This window comes from Diceros bicornis, chromosome 2 (assembly GCF_020826845.1).
Source record: "Diceros bicornis minor isolate mBicDic1 chromosome 2, mDicBic1.mat.cur, whole genome shotgun sequence".
Taxonomy (NCBI): Eukaryota; Metazoa; Chordata; class Mammalia; order Perissodactyla; family Rhinocerotidae; genus Diceros; species Diceros bicornis.
The window spans coordinates 78,940,689-78,958,118 of record NC_080741.1 but is presented as its reverse complement, the minus strand read 5'-3'; the positions used below and the strand labels follow the sequence as shown (position 1 = coordinate 78,958,118).

Here is a 17,430-nt window from a genome sequence, read left to right as displayed (position 1 = left end):
AGAGAATATGCCACCATGGGCAATAAGTTAAAGTTATTTTCATTGCAGATAAATTGGTGGAAAACAAAAAGTCTGTTGGATGGAAGAACACATCCCAAAGAAGTAAACATTCTGAGATTTTCAGGACAAAGAAGCTCTGGAATGGTTCCTTCCTTAGATGCCTTTAGTGAATTTCACTTAACAGTCTTAGCCTATAATTCCAAAGGAGCTGGTCCAGAAAGTGAGCCTTATATATTTCAAACACCAGAAGGAGGTGAGAGAATAAAAATGTAGAATAATGCCAACATAGGAATTATGCAATGACTAAATTAATTTCCTCTCTTAGTAGTGGTTAGTTAATATGTACTTTATATATGAGCTAGCTTCTCAATTTCTGTGAAAAATTATAATCTATTTTTTTTTTTTTTTACAAATTTACCAATTTATGAGTGTCTATTCTTGGTCTTGTGTTTTCTAGTACCTGAACAGCCAGCTTTTCTCAAGGTCATCAAAGTTGATAAAGACACTGCCACTTTATCCTGGGGACTACCTAAGAAATTGAATGGAAACTTAATTGGCTATCTGTTACAGTACCAGATAAGTAAGTAAAAATTTGAATTGGATTAACCTATTATTATTTCATTTTTTGATTGAGTATTTGGTTTGTTATCCTGAGTGTCTAATGAACATGGTTGGTAGGCTGGCATACCTCCTTATAGCACAGGGGTCTGTAAGGTGGCTTGCAGCCAAATCCAGCCCACTACCTGTTTTTATAAAGAAAATTTTATTGGAACACAGCCATCTGCACCCATTTACATTTGTCTATTAGCTGCTTTATCACTACAATGGCAAAGTTGAGTAGCAGTGATAGAGATTGAATGGCCACAAAAACTAAAGTATTTACAATCTAGTCCTTTTTGGAAAGATTTGCCAACCCCTGTTTTAGAAGAAAACCAATACACCAATGAGTACCAGAAAACATGGGTTTAATATTTGTATATAAGAGACCTTGAGAATTAAGAAACATGCCAAAGAAAAGAGTTAGTAAATGATGTAATGCAGATTCAAAGCACACGTAAATTCCACATTACACTATCTCTTCTGTCTCTGATCTATATTTCCAGTCTCAATCCTAGACATACTGTGTTTGTGGAATCCTTTATTGGTAGCCTATTGGTACAGGCAGGTAATACTGAGAGAACAAAAGAGTTGGTTTTCAAGCATTACTCAAAATAGGCTCTACCCCCATGCTGCTCTGCCATTGGGTCGAAAACAACATGTTTAGATGAAATCATATCATTTTTAATCATAGCGCCTCCCACTCTAACAGTCTTCAAAGCTAAGTATTGTCTCAAAATGAAAGTTAGGGGACTGAGATCATAGAAAATTTTAGACTTTGAGGACATGCTTTCCTAAAAAACCAAAACACTAGGACTACAGAAACCCAGTCTACACTGCTTGCAAAAGCCAACTTGATCATAGCTCTGATGTGCTACTCTGCTGTCAGTTCAAGGCTTGCAGAAATCCAGGCCAGGTGCTAGCTTTAGCTTCTGATGGCCTGTTCTGAGTTGGGCTCATGTGATTAAGTAGATATAGCCATAGTCCCAACAGATCAAGGACATTGATCTAATTTTAGCATTTTTGAGTGTTTGTTATGTAGCAGGATCAGTACTAAGTACTCTCCCTGGGTTTCTTCATTAAAATAGGAAATCTGTGAGGTCTGTACTGTCACTATTTTATGGATAAGAGAATTGAGGCATACAGAATGCACTTACCTAGACTCATGCAGTAAAATAAGTGTTAAGCAAAGATTCAAACCCAGATCAGTCTTATTCTAGATCCTGAGCTCTTAAGCCTATTCTATAAACTGGTTTTCAAAAATGTAGAAAGCACTAAAGAACTGTTTGAAGACTTTTTAAATGTCAATTTGTTTGATAAAGATATGCCTTATCTTTATCCTAACAATAAATAAATTTAACATTAATCAAATTCCAAACTTCGTGTTGATCTGTATATAAGATTTCAATGTATTTTAAAAACAAGTTCTTAGAATATAAAGAGAAAAAGCTGAAATATTAACAATTGCAGTGATTATTGTACTGCTTGATATGTGGATTTTTAAGTTAAATGATATAATTGTATACTTATTTTGTTTTCAGTTAATATTAAGTGATGGAAATATTTTAAATAATTTATCTTTTTTATTGCTATTATATGTTCTAAATAGTTGTGTATTGTGTATATGTTTGTGTATATGAGATCTCTATATATACTTTCCTTAATTCTTACATTGATTGTAGTAGTTTTTAAATTGACTTTGTGGTATTTCACAGGAATGTTCTCAAATAATCTGTAAACTGTGATAATTTTACTTTCTTCTTTCCAATGTTTAGATCTTTAGTTTGTTTTTCATTTTCATTGATCTTATTGCATTATGTGGAACAAAGAAGGCATCTGTATGTTAGGAGAAAATACTTTTTTTTTTTTAACCTATGTGGTGTCTTGGACTGAGTGTCAGGAGGACTTATTCTAGTCCTTTTCATGCCACTAATGGCTGCACAGTCTTGGACATATCATTTCATCTCTTTGACTATTCTTATGGTAATCCTACAGTACTTTGTGCTCTTGCACAAATCTCATGTCCTTGCTGGGATATAAATTCTTTGAAAGAAGCTATTTAATTCATCTTTTTTCCTTTAGCACTTTACATAGTACTTAGTACACAATAGATATTTAAAAATATTTAATTTATTAATTAGTTTATAGATTCTACATATTGTGAGTACTTATTTGGTGCTGCATATTAAACCAGAAACCATAGAAGACACAAATCAATCATTGTCCAAATTATTCCCTGAAAGGAAATTAAAAGTATTCAAGTCAAGGATAAAGTGAAATTCAATAATAGGGACCAGTCCATCATTTTTGATAGGTGTGATGAAGGTGGGATGGTGGACTCTAGTATGGCATGGTGATTGAGAACCTGCACTCTGGAGTCAAAAGGCTACGGTTTGGATTCACATCCCAGTTTGCCAATTACTGGCCTAGATCTAGGCAAGGTGTTTATTCTTGCCAAACCTCAGTTTTTCTGTGTATGATATAGTCATAATAATTGTTTGTACCTCACTGGATTAAATGAGTCGATGGCTATGAATAATTAAAATAGTGCCTTGCATATCACAAGCATACATAGAAGCAAAAACAAGGGACAACATAACTTGAATTATTAAGACTATGAAATTTGAAGTGTTGTTGTTCATGTTTATTTCTTTAGTAAATGACACCTACGAGATTGGAGAACTAAATGATATCAACATTACAACTCCATCAAAGGCCAGCTGGCATCTCTCAAACCTCAATGCAACTACCAAGTACAAATTCTACTTGAGGGCTTGCACTTCAAAGGGCTGTGGAAAACCAATCACCGAGGAGAGTGCTACATTAGGAGAAGGGAGTAAGTACAGGAAGCTTCTGTATGCTTTTTAAACAACTGCACTGAAAAGAATGTACCATGCTTGTCATTGTAAATTAGAAGTGATTGTGATCTCAATCTGTCTGACCTTTTGTTTTTCACTAACATTAATACAGAATTTATTTATCTTGTTTGTAAAGTTCACATTGACTCAATTTATGGATTTCTACACAACAGCAATCAAACTATAGCCTTAGTGTATATAAGGTCAGGAACTATAATTTTACTTAATTAAAATAGGGGAACATAAGGTCATAAAGTTATTCATAAGGTTAGTAGAGGGATATTTTTCTTTTGGAAATGTTTCTAAACAGAAAAATATATGTCTCTTGCCCCGGTAGACATTTTGTAGCACTGATCTAATATATTTCACTTCTGTGTCTTGACTCATATATATATTGATTCATATATCAATTTCATTTTACTGTCTACTGGTCGATGCCAAGTAACTGCCTTGAAAACAGCCCGTAAATCTATGGTATCATTTGTACAATTCTCCTAATTCAATTGCACTTTTCTATTTTTTTCCAACTCACAACCATTTCCCTTCCCAAATTATTTCTGCAGTTATGATTTTAGTATTGTTTTTGCTAAGCTTTCTGTGATATCAACAGGGCACCAGGAAAGAAATAAGAAAGTGTAGTAAGAAAGGGAAATGAATCACAGGAAATCCAAATTTTAGATTAGAAAAAAGGTAGAATCAATAGAAAAAGAGAAAATCGTAATGAGGAAAATTAAATTGTCTGCCATTTATAAAAGAACTATATTAAAATATGTTCAAGTTTGTGAATAGCTATAAAGTCAATGTGTTTGTGTGTGAATGGTTATGCTCTGACCTTTATTGTCAGTTTAATTGTTTCTCCCTCTTATTGTTCTTGCTGTATCTAAATAAAGAAGGGCTTATGTTTTCCTCAGATTCCCTAAATATTGAAAACGCCATTGTATGGGAAAAGTATATATATATATAGTTACATAATTTCTCCCAAGAAACCCACAGATTACTCCCAAGGATGAATGAGACACCAAGTGAAATGAAGAACTCATTTACCTACACATAAAAGTTAGATTTAAATATGATGATTGAAACTTTTCTAGTAACTAAAAGGATCTTATTTCTCAAGAGTTCAAACAGGCATCAAGTGTTCAATACAAAGAAAAGAAGTCGGAATAGTAGTAATCTAAATATGCAACTTCTGTATTTTTAAAAACAGAGTTTAAGGCACGGAGAAGGCTGCTGTTTGGTTAGAACTAAGACTATAATATGCATGAGAAATGCAAATCCCATTCTTGCCAATTTGCAGCATGTAAGAAAAAAATATTCTCAAAATTGCCTATGCGATTTTGTAGTAGTTACACACTCTAACATATATGGAAATATTTGGAAAATTTGGGCTTGGTTGTATTTGTGTTTGACAAATTGTTTTTAGAGGATGGAAAATGCTTTTGATATGATTTTATAAATTATGCAACATCTCTTCTGCAATTAAAGATATAACTAATGTGCTTGAGTGTCTTACAGCAAATTTATTCACTGTCTTATGTGTCAGTAATTTGAAATGTTCCTTACTACTATGTTTGTGCTCTTTTTCAGGAATCTGCATTTTCAGTATTCCAGCTACTGCCCCCTTCCCTAGTTGACACTGATTTCTCCTCTATAGGCATATCTTGCCATATTTACCAGAAAGAAACTGTAATCTCTTTTCCCACTGGATTTCAGCATAATCTTTGAAAAAAAGAAAAAAACTATATATTTCCACTGGGGAGATACATCTTGATATCACTAAACACTCTAAAAATGATAACTTTTGGCCAAATTGGAATCTATTTCTGTGTATCTTTCTTCTCCTAGCTCTGCCTACATAGCACATTTTAAGGTCATCTGACATTTATTCAGAGAATGGGATTTGCTACGCAAGCATTTTTTTTTTTTTTTTCTGATTGTCACTCCAGTTTTCAGGTGGCTCACATTCTGTTATCTAACATGGGGAAAAAGATGGAGTTAATCAGAAATATTCTTTTTTGTGTCATTACTGGTTTGAATAAAACACTTGCTTTGCTCTGTTTTTCAAAAGCTTGTGCTACTTAATGTTATACTAATACTTCTGTTTTTCAAAGTCAAAATTAATTGCATTCTGTTTCAGTCTTAAAGGCTTTGCTCAACTAATATAACTGGCCTGATTTCTCCCATTGTGCCATTGTTTTAATGAAGCCTTTTTGTTATCAGTAACTATAATCAATGGCTATTCTAAGGTGAAAAGTTATAACTAAATTTTAACATGTAACATATACCTATTTAAAACAGAGTTCCATAACTACCAATATTCTCAGCATGAAATATATTTTATTTTCAGTATAAATTGTTAATATTTTCTGGTTTACATTTACTATATTGAGTTGATTCTTGCAATCTATCAAATGCAAAAATATTTTAGATATTTTGTTGTAAGGTCAGAAATAAATGTATATTTAATTGACATTTTATCTGCTACTATGAGATTCTACAATTAATATATTGACATATTCATGTTTATTTTTTGAAAAGTGTTAATTTCTCACACCATTTTCAAAATCTCATTGCATTTCATTTAAATGTACCTATAAACCTGCACTTTATGTAGCCTAAGTTTCTACAAGTTTTAAATGTTTAATATATGACCATATTATGATCCTATTCCATCAATATTTATGGAGAAGATCAAGGCAAAAGAAGTAATATATAGTAAAAATTATAATGCCATATGCTTTCAATTATAAGCCAAAATGGCCATATTCAGTTTTCTGCTAGGTTTGTGCAAGTCGAAATTGCACAAAATGACATTGTATAAGTTTTTGAAGTCTGTGTTTGGTTTTGAACCATTAACATGACTGGGCAGATTTATAGTACCATTTCATCAACAAGTACATCATCTCAGAAGGACATGAATTCAGTTCATTTCATTTGCTCAATTTCAATATATTCAAAAAGAAAATCTTGAAATGTTGATTTTCTTGATTTCCTGATAATTCAGAATGTATCTGAGAAAAAAATGTTACAAATGGCTCTCTTATTCATCTCAAATAACAATATTTTTTCACCTTTCATGTCCTGCTTTTCAATGATGGCAATTCATTTGATTTACCTGTGTACATTTCTTAGGTAAAAGTATTGGGAAGATATCAGAAGGAGTAAATGTTACTCAAAAGATTCACCCTGTAGAGGTATTTGAGCCGGGAGCTGAACATATAGTTCGTCTATTGACTAAGAATTGGGTTGATAACAATAGCATTTTTGAAGATGTAATTGAGACAAGAGGGAGAGGTGAGAAATGAAATTATATTTGGGGCAGTCTTAGACAATAAATCTGTGTTCTGTAGATTATTTCATTCTACGTACTTCCTATATTAAAAATAAAAATATGGAGTACATTGGCTATAAAAATAATAGTTTCAATTCGTGTTGGTATAGCATTTTAAAATTATCAAAATGAAAAATGTTCTACAAAGGTACAACTTATCCTTTATTGTTTTTACTAGAGTAGTTGCCTAAAAATATCTCCTCCTAGTTAACACATGTTAATAACAAAACTAAAAAGAAAACCAAAACTCAATAAAAACCACAGAAACTCCATGACAATCTGCTTGTAACCAAGGCGGCTTGTGCTTTTGCTTGCTTGCTGCTGCTGCTGTGTGTAACTTGATCTGCCTCCTCTGTCCTCTTTGGTTTTCATCCTCAGAATCAAATGCAACTTGAAGGAGCCCTTTCTAAATAAAGACTGAACGATGTATCAGTATTCTCCCAATGAAATGGCCTTCAAATCACATTCCCTCTAGGGTCCCTGAAAGGAAAAATAAAATTGATGCTATTTTGTATGTTTAAAAATGATGTTAACTTTTTAACATCATTTAATGATGTTAATTTTCCCCAAAGGGGCATAATCTCAAAGACTGTTTCTAGCATTCAGTGTGTGACTTCTCTTTGTACAACAGAATATGCTGGTTTATATGATGACATCTCCACTCAAGGCTGGTTTATTGGATTGATGTGTGCGATTGCTCTTCTCACACTAGTATTGTTAACTGTTTGCTTTGTGAAGAGAAACAAAGGTGGAAAGTACTCAGGTAAAGGTGTTTCTTAATGCGACTCTCAATTTATTAAATAGTATTTTCTAGGAGATGTTCTTCAGAGACATCTTTTTTAAAAACTTTTTAAGTCAAATTATATTAGCACATTAGACATATGGTGTACTGAAAAGAAACAAACGTATTTCTATATTAACTGACCAAAGGGGATATGTATAGTTTAGAATATTATCTCCTGGTGGTAACTTGTTTTCTAGTTTCTAGTACTTAAAATATGCTCTAATGAGGCTTATGATACTTCCAAGCTTCTATTTTCTGTCTGTAAAATATCAGAGATGTTGAGAAGACTTATTACTAAGTCACACTCATATATTTTAATGTCTTAAGAAGAAAGAACCTATTTATAGCATGCCTCTCTACACAGTCATGACCCAGAGATTTTTTGCACTAGTACATTCTAATAGTATTGGCTCCACTAGTCAGCTTTGTTAGAGTTAACCATTGCTGGGAATGCATTTTTTATTACCATGGCATATGTTGGATACACTGCCTCCTGAATTAATGGCACACAAAATATAAATAAAAACCATCTTAGCTAGTATAATGGTTGGCTTTAATTTCATTCAACTTCCAAATTTATTTTATCTTTTTTATCTATGTATAGTTGTTGCTATTATTATCATTATTTTTGCTTAGTATTCTTTTATATAGGGTGAATGATTTAGATCCCATTGCTATTAGTTTGATGATGTTCAGATTAGTCAGAAGTTCTTTATTGGCTTATGATTCATCCAGCAAATATTTATTGGGAACCCATGATGTACTGAACAATCAAACAAGTAAGAGCATAATTTCTAAATTTTTGTAAAATGACACAGAAAATTTATGCAATTATACATATCATTTTTTTCCTGTGAAGATTGAATTATTATGAATTAGATTTTCAATGACTAATGAATGTTCTAGGTCATTAATTGGAAACTTTAAAAATATATAGCATTCCCTTTTGAGTATCCCCAGCAAACAGTCATTTGTGAAGTGTGGCCCTATCCAAATTCTAAAGAAGCTACCTCAAATGATGCCTGTAAAAGAAAAATAAGTCAACATTTCACACTGAAGGACATCTAAGAGAATCTCCTAGATCACTGCAAGTAGTAGTAAAAGGTGCCACGAAGGATTTTTGTTTGAGTTTTCCTAGTAAAGTGAAGCAAGAACTTCCTTGTTCTATATCCCATAATTTAGAGTAAATCTAATTTCAAATGTCACTGTAGACCTGAATATTCTGATTATCGAGACAGTTTTGAGTAAGAGAGAGAGCAGAACAACGATGATTGACTCTTTTATTGACTTTAATGACAGAGATCTGATATTGAGCCTATGACATCTTCAAAAAGTTTAGGATAGTAAAATGAATATTTAGTAATTTGGTTTTCAGTGAGAGACCATAACTAAGTTTGACTCTTCCAGTAAGATTTGTTGCCCACATAATATTGAATAGTCACATGAAGATCTGCAACATGCTATAATTCTGATGACAAATAAGAACCCAGAAAATCCTTTTTTTGTTTACATCAAAAGTTATTGGTGAGTTGTAGATACAATTGCAAAAAAAATTGACATATTAATCAAAAAATTTGAGCAATGCTGTTCTTATTGATTATCCATCTTTCAACAGCACTGCTAATATGTCTTTAAAAATTATTTGCATTACTTTCCCCTCTATTTTTTTTAGTGAAAGAAAAGGAAGATTTGCATCCAGATCCAGAAGTTCAGTCAGTAAAAGATGAAACCTTTGGTGAATACAGGTAAACAAAATGTTCCATTTTAAAGTGTATCAGAACACGTGTTTATCAGGTTATAAGCTTAACAATACACAAAAAAGTGTTTATTCTTAAAATAAAACTTACAGGACTATATTGTAATGCCCCTATAAAGAATAGTTTGTAAAAAGAGGGTCTACTTAAGTGATAGCAGCCGAATTTCTGTGTGCAGGGGTGGGGTTGTAGCTGCAAACTAGGTAGAAGTGGTGCCGAAAACCTTTCCTTAAGCTCTGTGTGCTCTGCAAAGGACACTTTTTATTTAGATTGAATATTATTTGGGATAGCTAAAACATCTGAAGTCACTTGTCAGCATGGCCATTATGAGCCCAGGCTGTATTCAGTTTACATCCGTAAATATGTATTCTGTGCACCTACTGGATGTACCTGCAAAGGTGAATAAGTTACAAACCTTGTCCTCAAGATGAACCAAGTCTGCGGAGGAAAAAACTTATCTAGGCAAATAACTGTAATTAATTAAATAGAATAAGAGAGCCAAACAGGGAGCAACTATTTCTGCCTAGGAGGGATTCTGGAAAAGGATCATCCAAAAGAAATAAGCCAGGCTTTAAAAGATGGAAAAGATTGTGTTACTGTTTACTACTGAGCAGAACAAATGTGTGAGGATATAAAAGTGTGTCGCCATACATGGGAGAAATCGCAAGAAATCTGGTATAAGGTGGGTAGCTCTTGAGGATGCGTTATCCTTTTCACTCGCCTGTGGTCCCTGTCCATCTTCCCCTTTCCACCACCCTCTCCGTTCCTTAGGTCTTCTTGTTTGGGATGCCTCGTTTTCAGTCAGGTCCTCTGTATATTGCAGCCAAGAGAGCTATTGCAATTTGCAAGCTTATGTGGACTTGAGCACACATGAGACCAGGATCCATATCAAATAGGAGACCTGATTGGCCCAGACTGGCCTATCCCTGGATCCGTTATTGTAATCAGGGATATAGGGTATTCTGATTAGCTATCCTGGGTTAGCTGATATACATCGGAGCCTCATTGTAGACTCTACTCTGTGCTAGACTTATCTTTCTTTCTTCTGCTTAGTAAATGTTCTCTTTGTGTTTTTATGTTTCTTGATAAATCACTTTAAGTTCTTTCCAGAATGAGGAGCATTGAAGGGGGAAGAAGGAAGGAAGAAAGGAAGGGAGGGAGGGAGAAAAGGAGCGAGAGAGAGAGAGAGAAAGAAAAACTTGGAACTTGACAAATTGACAAATTTACAAATTGTGGCTCAAATTCCACAAGGCAGGGATCATTGGGGACCAGCAACAACTGTTTAAAGACAGTTGGAAACAGTTTAAAGACTGAAAGGCAAGTATTACTAGTTCAACTTGATAGGCAAGAAAACTAGGACAGTCCCTTGTCCAAAAGCTGATTTCTCCATGCTCTGCTGCCTCTTTAAAAAGATAGATAAAATCATCCCCTGAGCTATGTCACCTGGCATCCCTTTAGAGTAGTTAATGTTTTCCATCCTCTTTCCCGAAAACTACATGTCCATCGGGAAAATTATCTAGTCTCCAGGTTATCCCAGGAGACAGTTTACTGGATGCTGTGCCCTTGCGTAGCATGAATTCTCATCCTTCCAGCTTTTGGAAATAGTTTCTGAACTACTGGTTGCCTGGCCCCTAAGCCAATGCTATATGTTGTCTTTTTTCTTTTTTTCTTTGTATTTGTTTTTGTAACTTAGAATCCCAATTCTGGAGTCAATTACTGTATGATAGGATAGCCTGAATTATGCTGCTGTCAAAAACAACTGCAAAATCTTTTTTTCTCAAGTTATGTGTCCAACACAGATGGCTCTGGTCATCTTGGTCACTTAGGAGCACTGGCTGTTGATGGGCATCCAGGATCACCACAGCAGGGGGATAGAACATGGCAATAGAGCGCCGGCTCTAAAGTGACGCATGCCACCTTTGCTCACTTTTCTTTGGCAAAAGCAAGTCACATGGCAATGTGAGGGCAGGGAAGTACCATCCTGCTGTGCTTCCAGAAAGCTGAGAGTTGGACTTATTTGATGAGCAGCACTAATGGCTACCACAAATTATGAAGTTCTAATCACATTCTAATTATATTTTTTCCAAAATCTTCTTTTTCAAATCTTATGAAATCATTTAATTTGGTATATAACTTTAAAGTGTGATAGTAGTTGGTACTAAAAGAAAATCTCAGGGCCGGCCCAGTGGCATAGCGGTTAAGTTCATGCGCTCCGCTTCAGCAGCCCGGGGCTCGCAGGTTCGGATCCCGGGCGTGTGCCGACACAGTGCTTGTCAAGCCATGCTGTGGCGGCATCCCATATAGTAGAGGAAGATGGGCATGGATGTTAGCCCAGGGCCAATCTTCCTCAGCAAAAAGAGGAGAATTGGCAACAGATGTTAGCTCAGGGCTGGTCTTCCTCACAAAAAAAAAAAAATTTTGATCAGAAATTTAAAAGACTGTATCATTTTATAGACATTTTACTAACTGAGGGTTGCTTTTGTTGAAGAATAAAACCCAAACCATAAATATAAATAACCAAAAATATAGGATACTTGTAGTTTTTATGTTTTAAAAATGCCAGCTATTATTTTTAATTTAACAAACCTGAGTTTGTAAACTATATTAAAGAAAGTTCTTTGGTTATAAGAAGCAAAATTTGATTGATTAACCTAAACAAAAGAGAAATTTTTGGAAGGATTTGGGGGAATGTACAGGATCAAAGGTAAAGACAGAAGATCAAGACTTGATGACCAGGAGTTCCAAAAGTTCATGAAAGCAAAGGAAATAACATCTGTCCTCTATGTATGTCAACAGATTGAATCTGTGTGTCCCACAAAAGCTCCCAATTTTAAAGGGAAGCAGACGTGTTGTGAATAATCTAAAATCGTTTCTCAGTTACTCAGAATGACACAAATTGGTTATGGCTTTTTAGACATTTATTTGTGACAGTGTCATTTAGGGGTTTATTTATCCATCTTCAATGCTAATGTGAATAACCTGAAAATTTTAGCACCTATTAGCACTGCTGCATGAGTCTTGCTTTATGTGAATCTCTTATCTTAGATTTTGTCAAACTATTCTTTTTTGTTTTCTAGTGACAGTGATGAAAAACCTCTCAAAGGAAGCCTTCGGTCCCTTAACAGGGATATGCAGGCCACAGAAAGTGCTGACAGCTTAGTTGAGTATGGAGAAGGCGACCACGGTCTATTCAATGAAGATGGATCATTTATTGGCGCTTATACTGGATCTAAGGAGAAAGGATCTGTTGAAAGCAATGGAAGTTCTACAGCAACATTTCCACTCCGAGCATAAACACAGCACATGTAAACAACATCAGTTGCTCACACCAACCTTCCATATTTATCTGTTCAAGGGAGCAAGAACTTTCACATAGGAATAGAAACATATTGGCAGAAGATTTCATCTAGAATTCGAACATCCTGCTATCATGTTGAGAAAAATAGCACTGCCTTGAAAAAATAAAATACCTACACTACAGGCCTATGTTGTTGTTGTTTTTTGTTTTTTTCAGGTGCTCAAAATGCAGAACACAAAACAAATCTTGTATTTAGATTCACCTCAACTGAATCCAAAGTATCCATTCCCTGTCCTCCATATTTGCCTGGTTTTACTATTCACTGTGTTTGCATAGATGTTGCTACCTTGTGGGTTTTTCTCTGTATGCACATGTGTATTCAGTCTCTGAGAACTATCTTACAAGATGGTAAGCAAACTGGTTATTTAAAATGTAAAGAGGAATATGAATGTCTTATTGAAACAGTTCATTGAATATATACAGTCTAAAGTTATTATTTAAATTTTTAGTAGCAGAAGTCTTTAGTGAACAATCGACTAGTATTTATTGTGCTCCTAACTATTTGCCCAGAGATGGTCATGGTTAAAGAGAATTCTGACTTTGTCAGTTTCAACATGAATTTGTTATTTCTATCAGTTATGACATCTACAAACACCTTTGTGTTTGTTTTTTTCTTGGACTAAATTCAGCTGCAAAGGAAGCGGTGGTCAGAGGGGTATCTTATGAAAGAATGGGCACAAGGTGTCCTAATGCTGGAGTCTAATGGCTGTGTCTATTTAATATCTCCGTTTCTAAATTGACTGCGTTTACCTGTTTTCTATGTTTATATAATGGTATGCTTGCTTATATTTCATGAATGCATTGTACATATTGTGTTAATATTTACACAATTTAAAATATAGATGTGTTTTATTTTGAAGTGAGAAAAAGAGCATTAACAGTCATGTCTGTACAGCTAGAGTATATAGTAAGATACCATTTTTCATCATTTCAGAGCTACGACCAATAATAACATGAGGTTCCAAAACTGAAGATTTTGTGTAAAGCATTTGGATTTTGTTCTTATATTGCTTTTTCCAACAGTCTCAAAATAAAATATCATATAAATATTGAGGGAGATGTTTTCATATTTTTCAAAATAAATTTTTGTTGTCAAGTGTACTCCTACCCCAGACCCAAAAAAGAAAAACTGTTTACAGTAGAAATTCCTATACATATGTTTGCCTATATCACATTTTAAACATCTTCAGAGTGGGATCTTTTTCTATGTTCTCCTTCTGTCAAAGTCAGTACAAATTCAGGGAATTTATTTCCTGGCATGTGGGATACTAGTCCTTCTAAAATTGTACATGAAAATGGTTTAGAAATAAACCATTATTTCTAAACTGTGCATGCATGTCAGTAAAATTCAATGTTCAACTTCTCATTTTCTGGAAACATTTTTTAACTTTACCATGAAATTCTTAGTTATGTTTAAGTGAAATTGACTCACAGATTTTACTTTATTTTTTGAATTGTAGCTATGGGCATATATTGTTAATTCCTTAATTTGATTTATGTAGCCCACTATATTTCTTGTGGACCAAAATTAGGGATGTTTATAACGGTCCAGGCAATAATCCACATGGGATGTCTAATTGTCATTTTAAACCTGTGTGTCCTCCAAAATGCAGAGACAGCAAAAGAATGTCTTATTTAAAACAATACTTCACGGGCTCAAGATTTGACCACATTCCCCAAGTGGGAATTTCTGAAAGGGGAAAGCGTCTTGGTCCTCACCCTGTGTGAGTACCAGGAACCACACATCTGTTAGTGTACCTTGAGCTTCATCCCCATCTGATTTCTAAGGCACAACTTTTCTGGAGGAGGAATCATCAGGTTTTGACTTATCTGGGAGGAATTTCTGGCACTCGGCTACTGATGAGGCCAAGGTTGGGACTGTTGAGTTTAGTTCTGCTATTATTCTAGTTCCTTTTCTTTGCCATCAGCTAAAAAGCTTTTAAGAGAAGCATGCAGGTTGGAAGTAATCTCAAAAAAGCATTAGGAGTAGATTTATTTTGAACTTAATAATCTTCAAGTTAGAAGTTAACATAAATAATGAAATGTTTGCTTTTCCTGGATCTTAAAGTTCTCGTTTAGCTGAGTAATAAGAATGTTCCTGCTTATCTTTTCTGAATGGCCAAAACTTATGGATATGAAAAACGAGACTGCATTATGACTGCCTTTTGCTATCCCTCTCTATTACCTTTTCTCAAGACCGTTTGGCTTCTACTGGGAATCATCAGCACAGAAGGAATAGGTCCATGACTGACTTTCTCTAGTCTACTGTCAATATTATTTTAATGTAATAGATTGTATATAATCTCAAAGATTGTTGATGGGGATGAGTCCCTAGGGAGCTGTCCAAGGGTTGGGAAAACCCAAGTTCTCTTCCTGGTTCCAGCACTGATTTTGTACATAAATAGGCAAGTTGCTTGACCCCTTTGCTTCAAACTGTCTCAGCTATAAAGTGCTAATGATTATCTCAGTTACCTTATCTTTGTCACAGGGTGTTTTTTTAATGAAAAGAAATTGAAAGTGATAAAAGTTAAGATGCCTTTTAACTTCATAAACAAACCTTTAATCTAAAGATGTATCAAAAAGTCACCCCATGCGTACCAAGTCAACTTTTTTCCTGTGAGCACATAAATATATTTTTATAGAAAAAAAAATCTACAGGAAATAAAATTAATCTACTGTTCAATGAGCAGTATGATTTGCACATGCCATCAAAAATGATTAATCAGAGGAAAGTTAAGCAGGGTCTTTGCTATACAAAAGTGTTTTTCACTAATTTTGCATGTGTATTTATAAGAAATGTGAATTTGGTGGATTTATTCTATTGGTATAAAGGCATCTGATATTTTAGATGTACCCATGTTTATAAAAGTGTAAAGCACAATGAAATTATGCTGGAAGTCTCAAATAATATTTTTTCCTATTTTATATTCATGGAAGAGATGAGCTAAAGAGAGAACAATAATGAGAAATGTTGGTGTGTTTTTCTAAGCATTTAAAACATAATTGCCAGTTGAAACCCTAAAAATGTTTACATGCCATTAAGATATGATTCTTGTAACGATTTTAAATTGATTATAAAGGGATTGGGTTTGTAATCCGTGGTAGTATATATCCTAGTATTCCCATAGTGAAATAAGTAGTGGTGAGCCAAAGCTTACTCTGTTTTGTATCTTAAATTGTTTGATTACATCATCAAAAGAGATAAAAGATATGTAGAACTGGTTTACCTGATGACTTTTTTTTGGCTTAGATTAATATTCATAGTAGAACTTTATTAAAAGGTGTTTGTATTGTAGGTGGTGTTTGTATTATGCTTATGAATATGTATGGTTTAAAAATATTTTCGTTATACATGAAATTCGACTTTCCAAATAAAAGTTCGACTTCATGTACTCTAAAAATGTTTGTATCCTTTTCTATCCAGATGAGAAGAATCAGAATTTACATATCAACCTTATCTTCAGTTGCCTCTGATCCTGGAATATCTGTAAATGTAGTACAAATAAATTGTAAATGAGGCATGAACTATTTTGATTTGAATAACTATATTTACAAATAGACCATTGAATATCATCACCATCTACAAAATGTAATATGCCAATAAATTCTACGCTTAAGGTAAATTTAAAATTAAGATGGATACTTATTAATCTGATTATTTTTAGAACAATGTAGAAATGTCGCTGTTCAAGAAAATGTCCAGTATGCTGTACTTTCAAATAAGGCTAGTGAGTAAATGGGACACCCAGTCTGGCTCAGCAGATAGTCTATGGAAAATTTGGTTTTTAAAAAGTGTTTTATGTGTACTAGATACTTTACATATATTATCACTCTAAACCTCTAAAACAATCTTCTGTTTGTAGAATTAAGGCACAAGATGGTTAAATAACTTGGTGAGTGTAACCAGCATGGGCTAGAGCTAGAAATTAAACCCAGGGCTGTCTGACTCCAAATCCCAGACTCGTAATCATTATACTAGTATATTTTTTATTCCTGCATTCTTCCACATTCTCTTAGAAATTCTAAAAAAAGGTGAGTTAGAGTTTAAATCTAACATTGATCATATTTAGAAACTTCTTGGTTTTAAGATATGTGGCCAAAACATACAGTAGGGGAAAACAATCAATACTATATGTATAAAGCAGTTGGATGCGTGAAACCTAAAAAACAGTAATTGAAATAAATTGATAAATTTACTGCATTGCAATTGTCCAGGAGGAAAACATGGTATCTAAACTTATTGGACCTTGGAGTTCTTGCAGACTCAATCATCTTAGGTCTCTTTCCCACTCTATTGTCTCCCTTACGTGTCTCTTCCATCTAAGGCTTTGATTGTTATGTGCAGACAGATGACGTCAAGGTATTTTTAGCCCAGAACTCTCCTTACATCTGTAGGTTTTAAATATAAATGTCAAGTTTCCTACTTGACATCTTGTCTCTGATGTCTACAGGATATTTCAAATTCAATGTTTCAAAACTGAATGCATCATTGTCCCCTTCCAAACCTGTTCAACACCCCCCAACTGTACAGTTCAGTGATTGTCAGCAACAGTATCCATCCAAGTACTCAAGCCATAAATCTAGGCACCATCCTCCATATCAAGCTTTCTCCCTTCACCCATGCTCAGTCCTTCACTAAATTCTGTTGATATCATTGCCTATGTGTCTCCTGGATCCACACACTACTCTGCACGGTGACCACTTTGACTGGACCACTTTCATGCCAACTGGTCTTTCTGTGTCCATTG

General features: G+C 34.1%; 1 protein-coding gene across 3 annotated transcripts in view; it reads left to right on the top strand.

The window, feature by feature from the left end:
• Positions 1-16,183, top strand: part of CHL1 (cell adhesion molecule L1 like) — a 223,129-nt gene extending 206,946 nt beyond the window's left edge. For 2 of the 3 annotated variants that reach the window (XM_058563606.1, XM_058563596.1), the window contains 7 exons: positions 49-253; positions 458-580; positions 3,254-3,433; positions 6,588-6,749; positions 7,418-7,549; positions 9,243-9,315; positions 12,402-16,183. In XM_058563606.1, the coding sequence (XP_058419589.1) occupies positions 49-253; positions 458-580; positions 3,254-3,433; positions 6,588-6,749; positions 7,418-7,549; positions 9,243-9,315; positions 12,402-12,618 (1,092 nt within the window). In that variant the 3' untranslated portion in view covers positions 12,619-16,183. The remainder of the gene's footprint in view (positions 1-48; positions 254-457; positions 581-3,253; positions 3,434-6,587; positions 6,750-7,417; positions 7,550-9,242; positions 9,316-12,401) is intronic. The other variant, XM_058563615.1, reaches the window with a different exon arrangement.
• Positions 16,184-17,430: the final 1,247 nt, after the last annotated feature.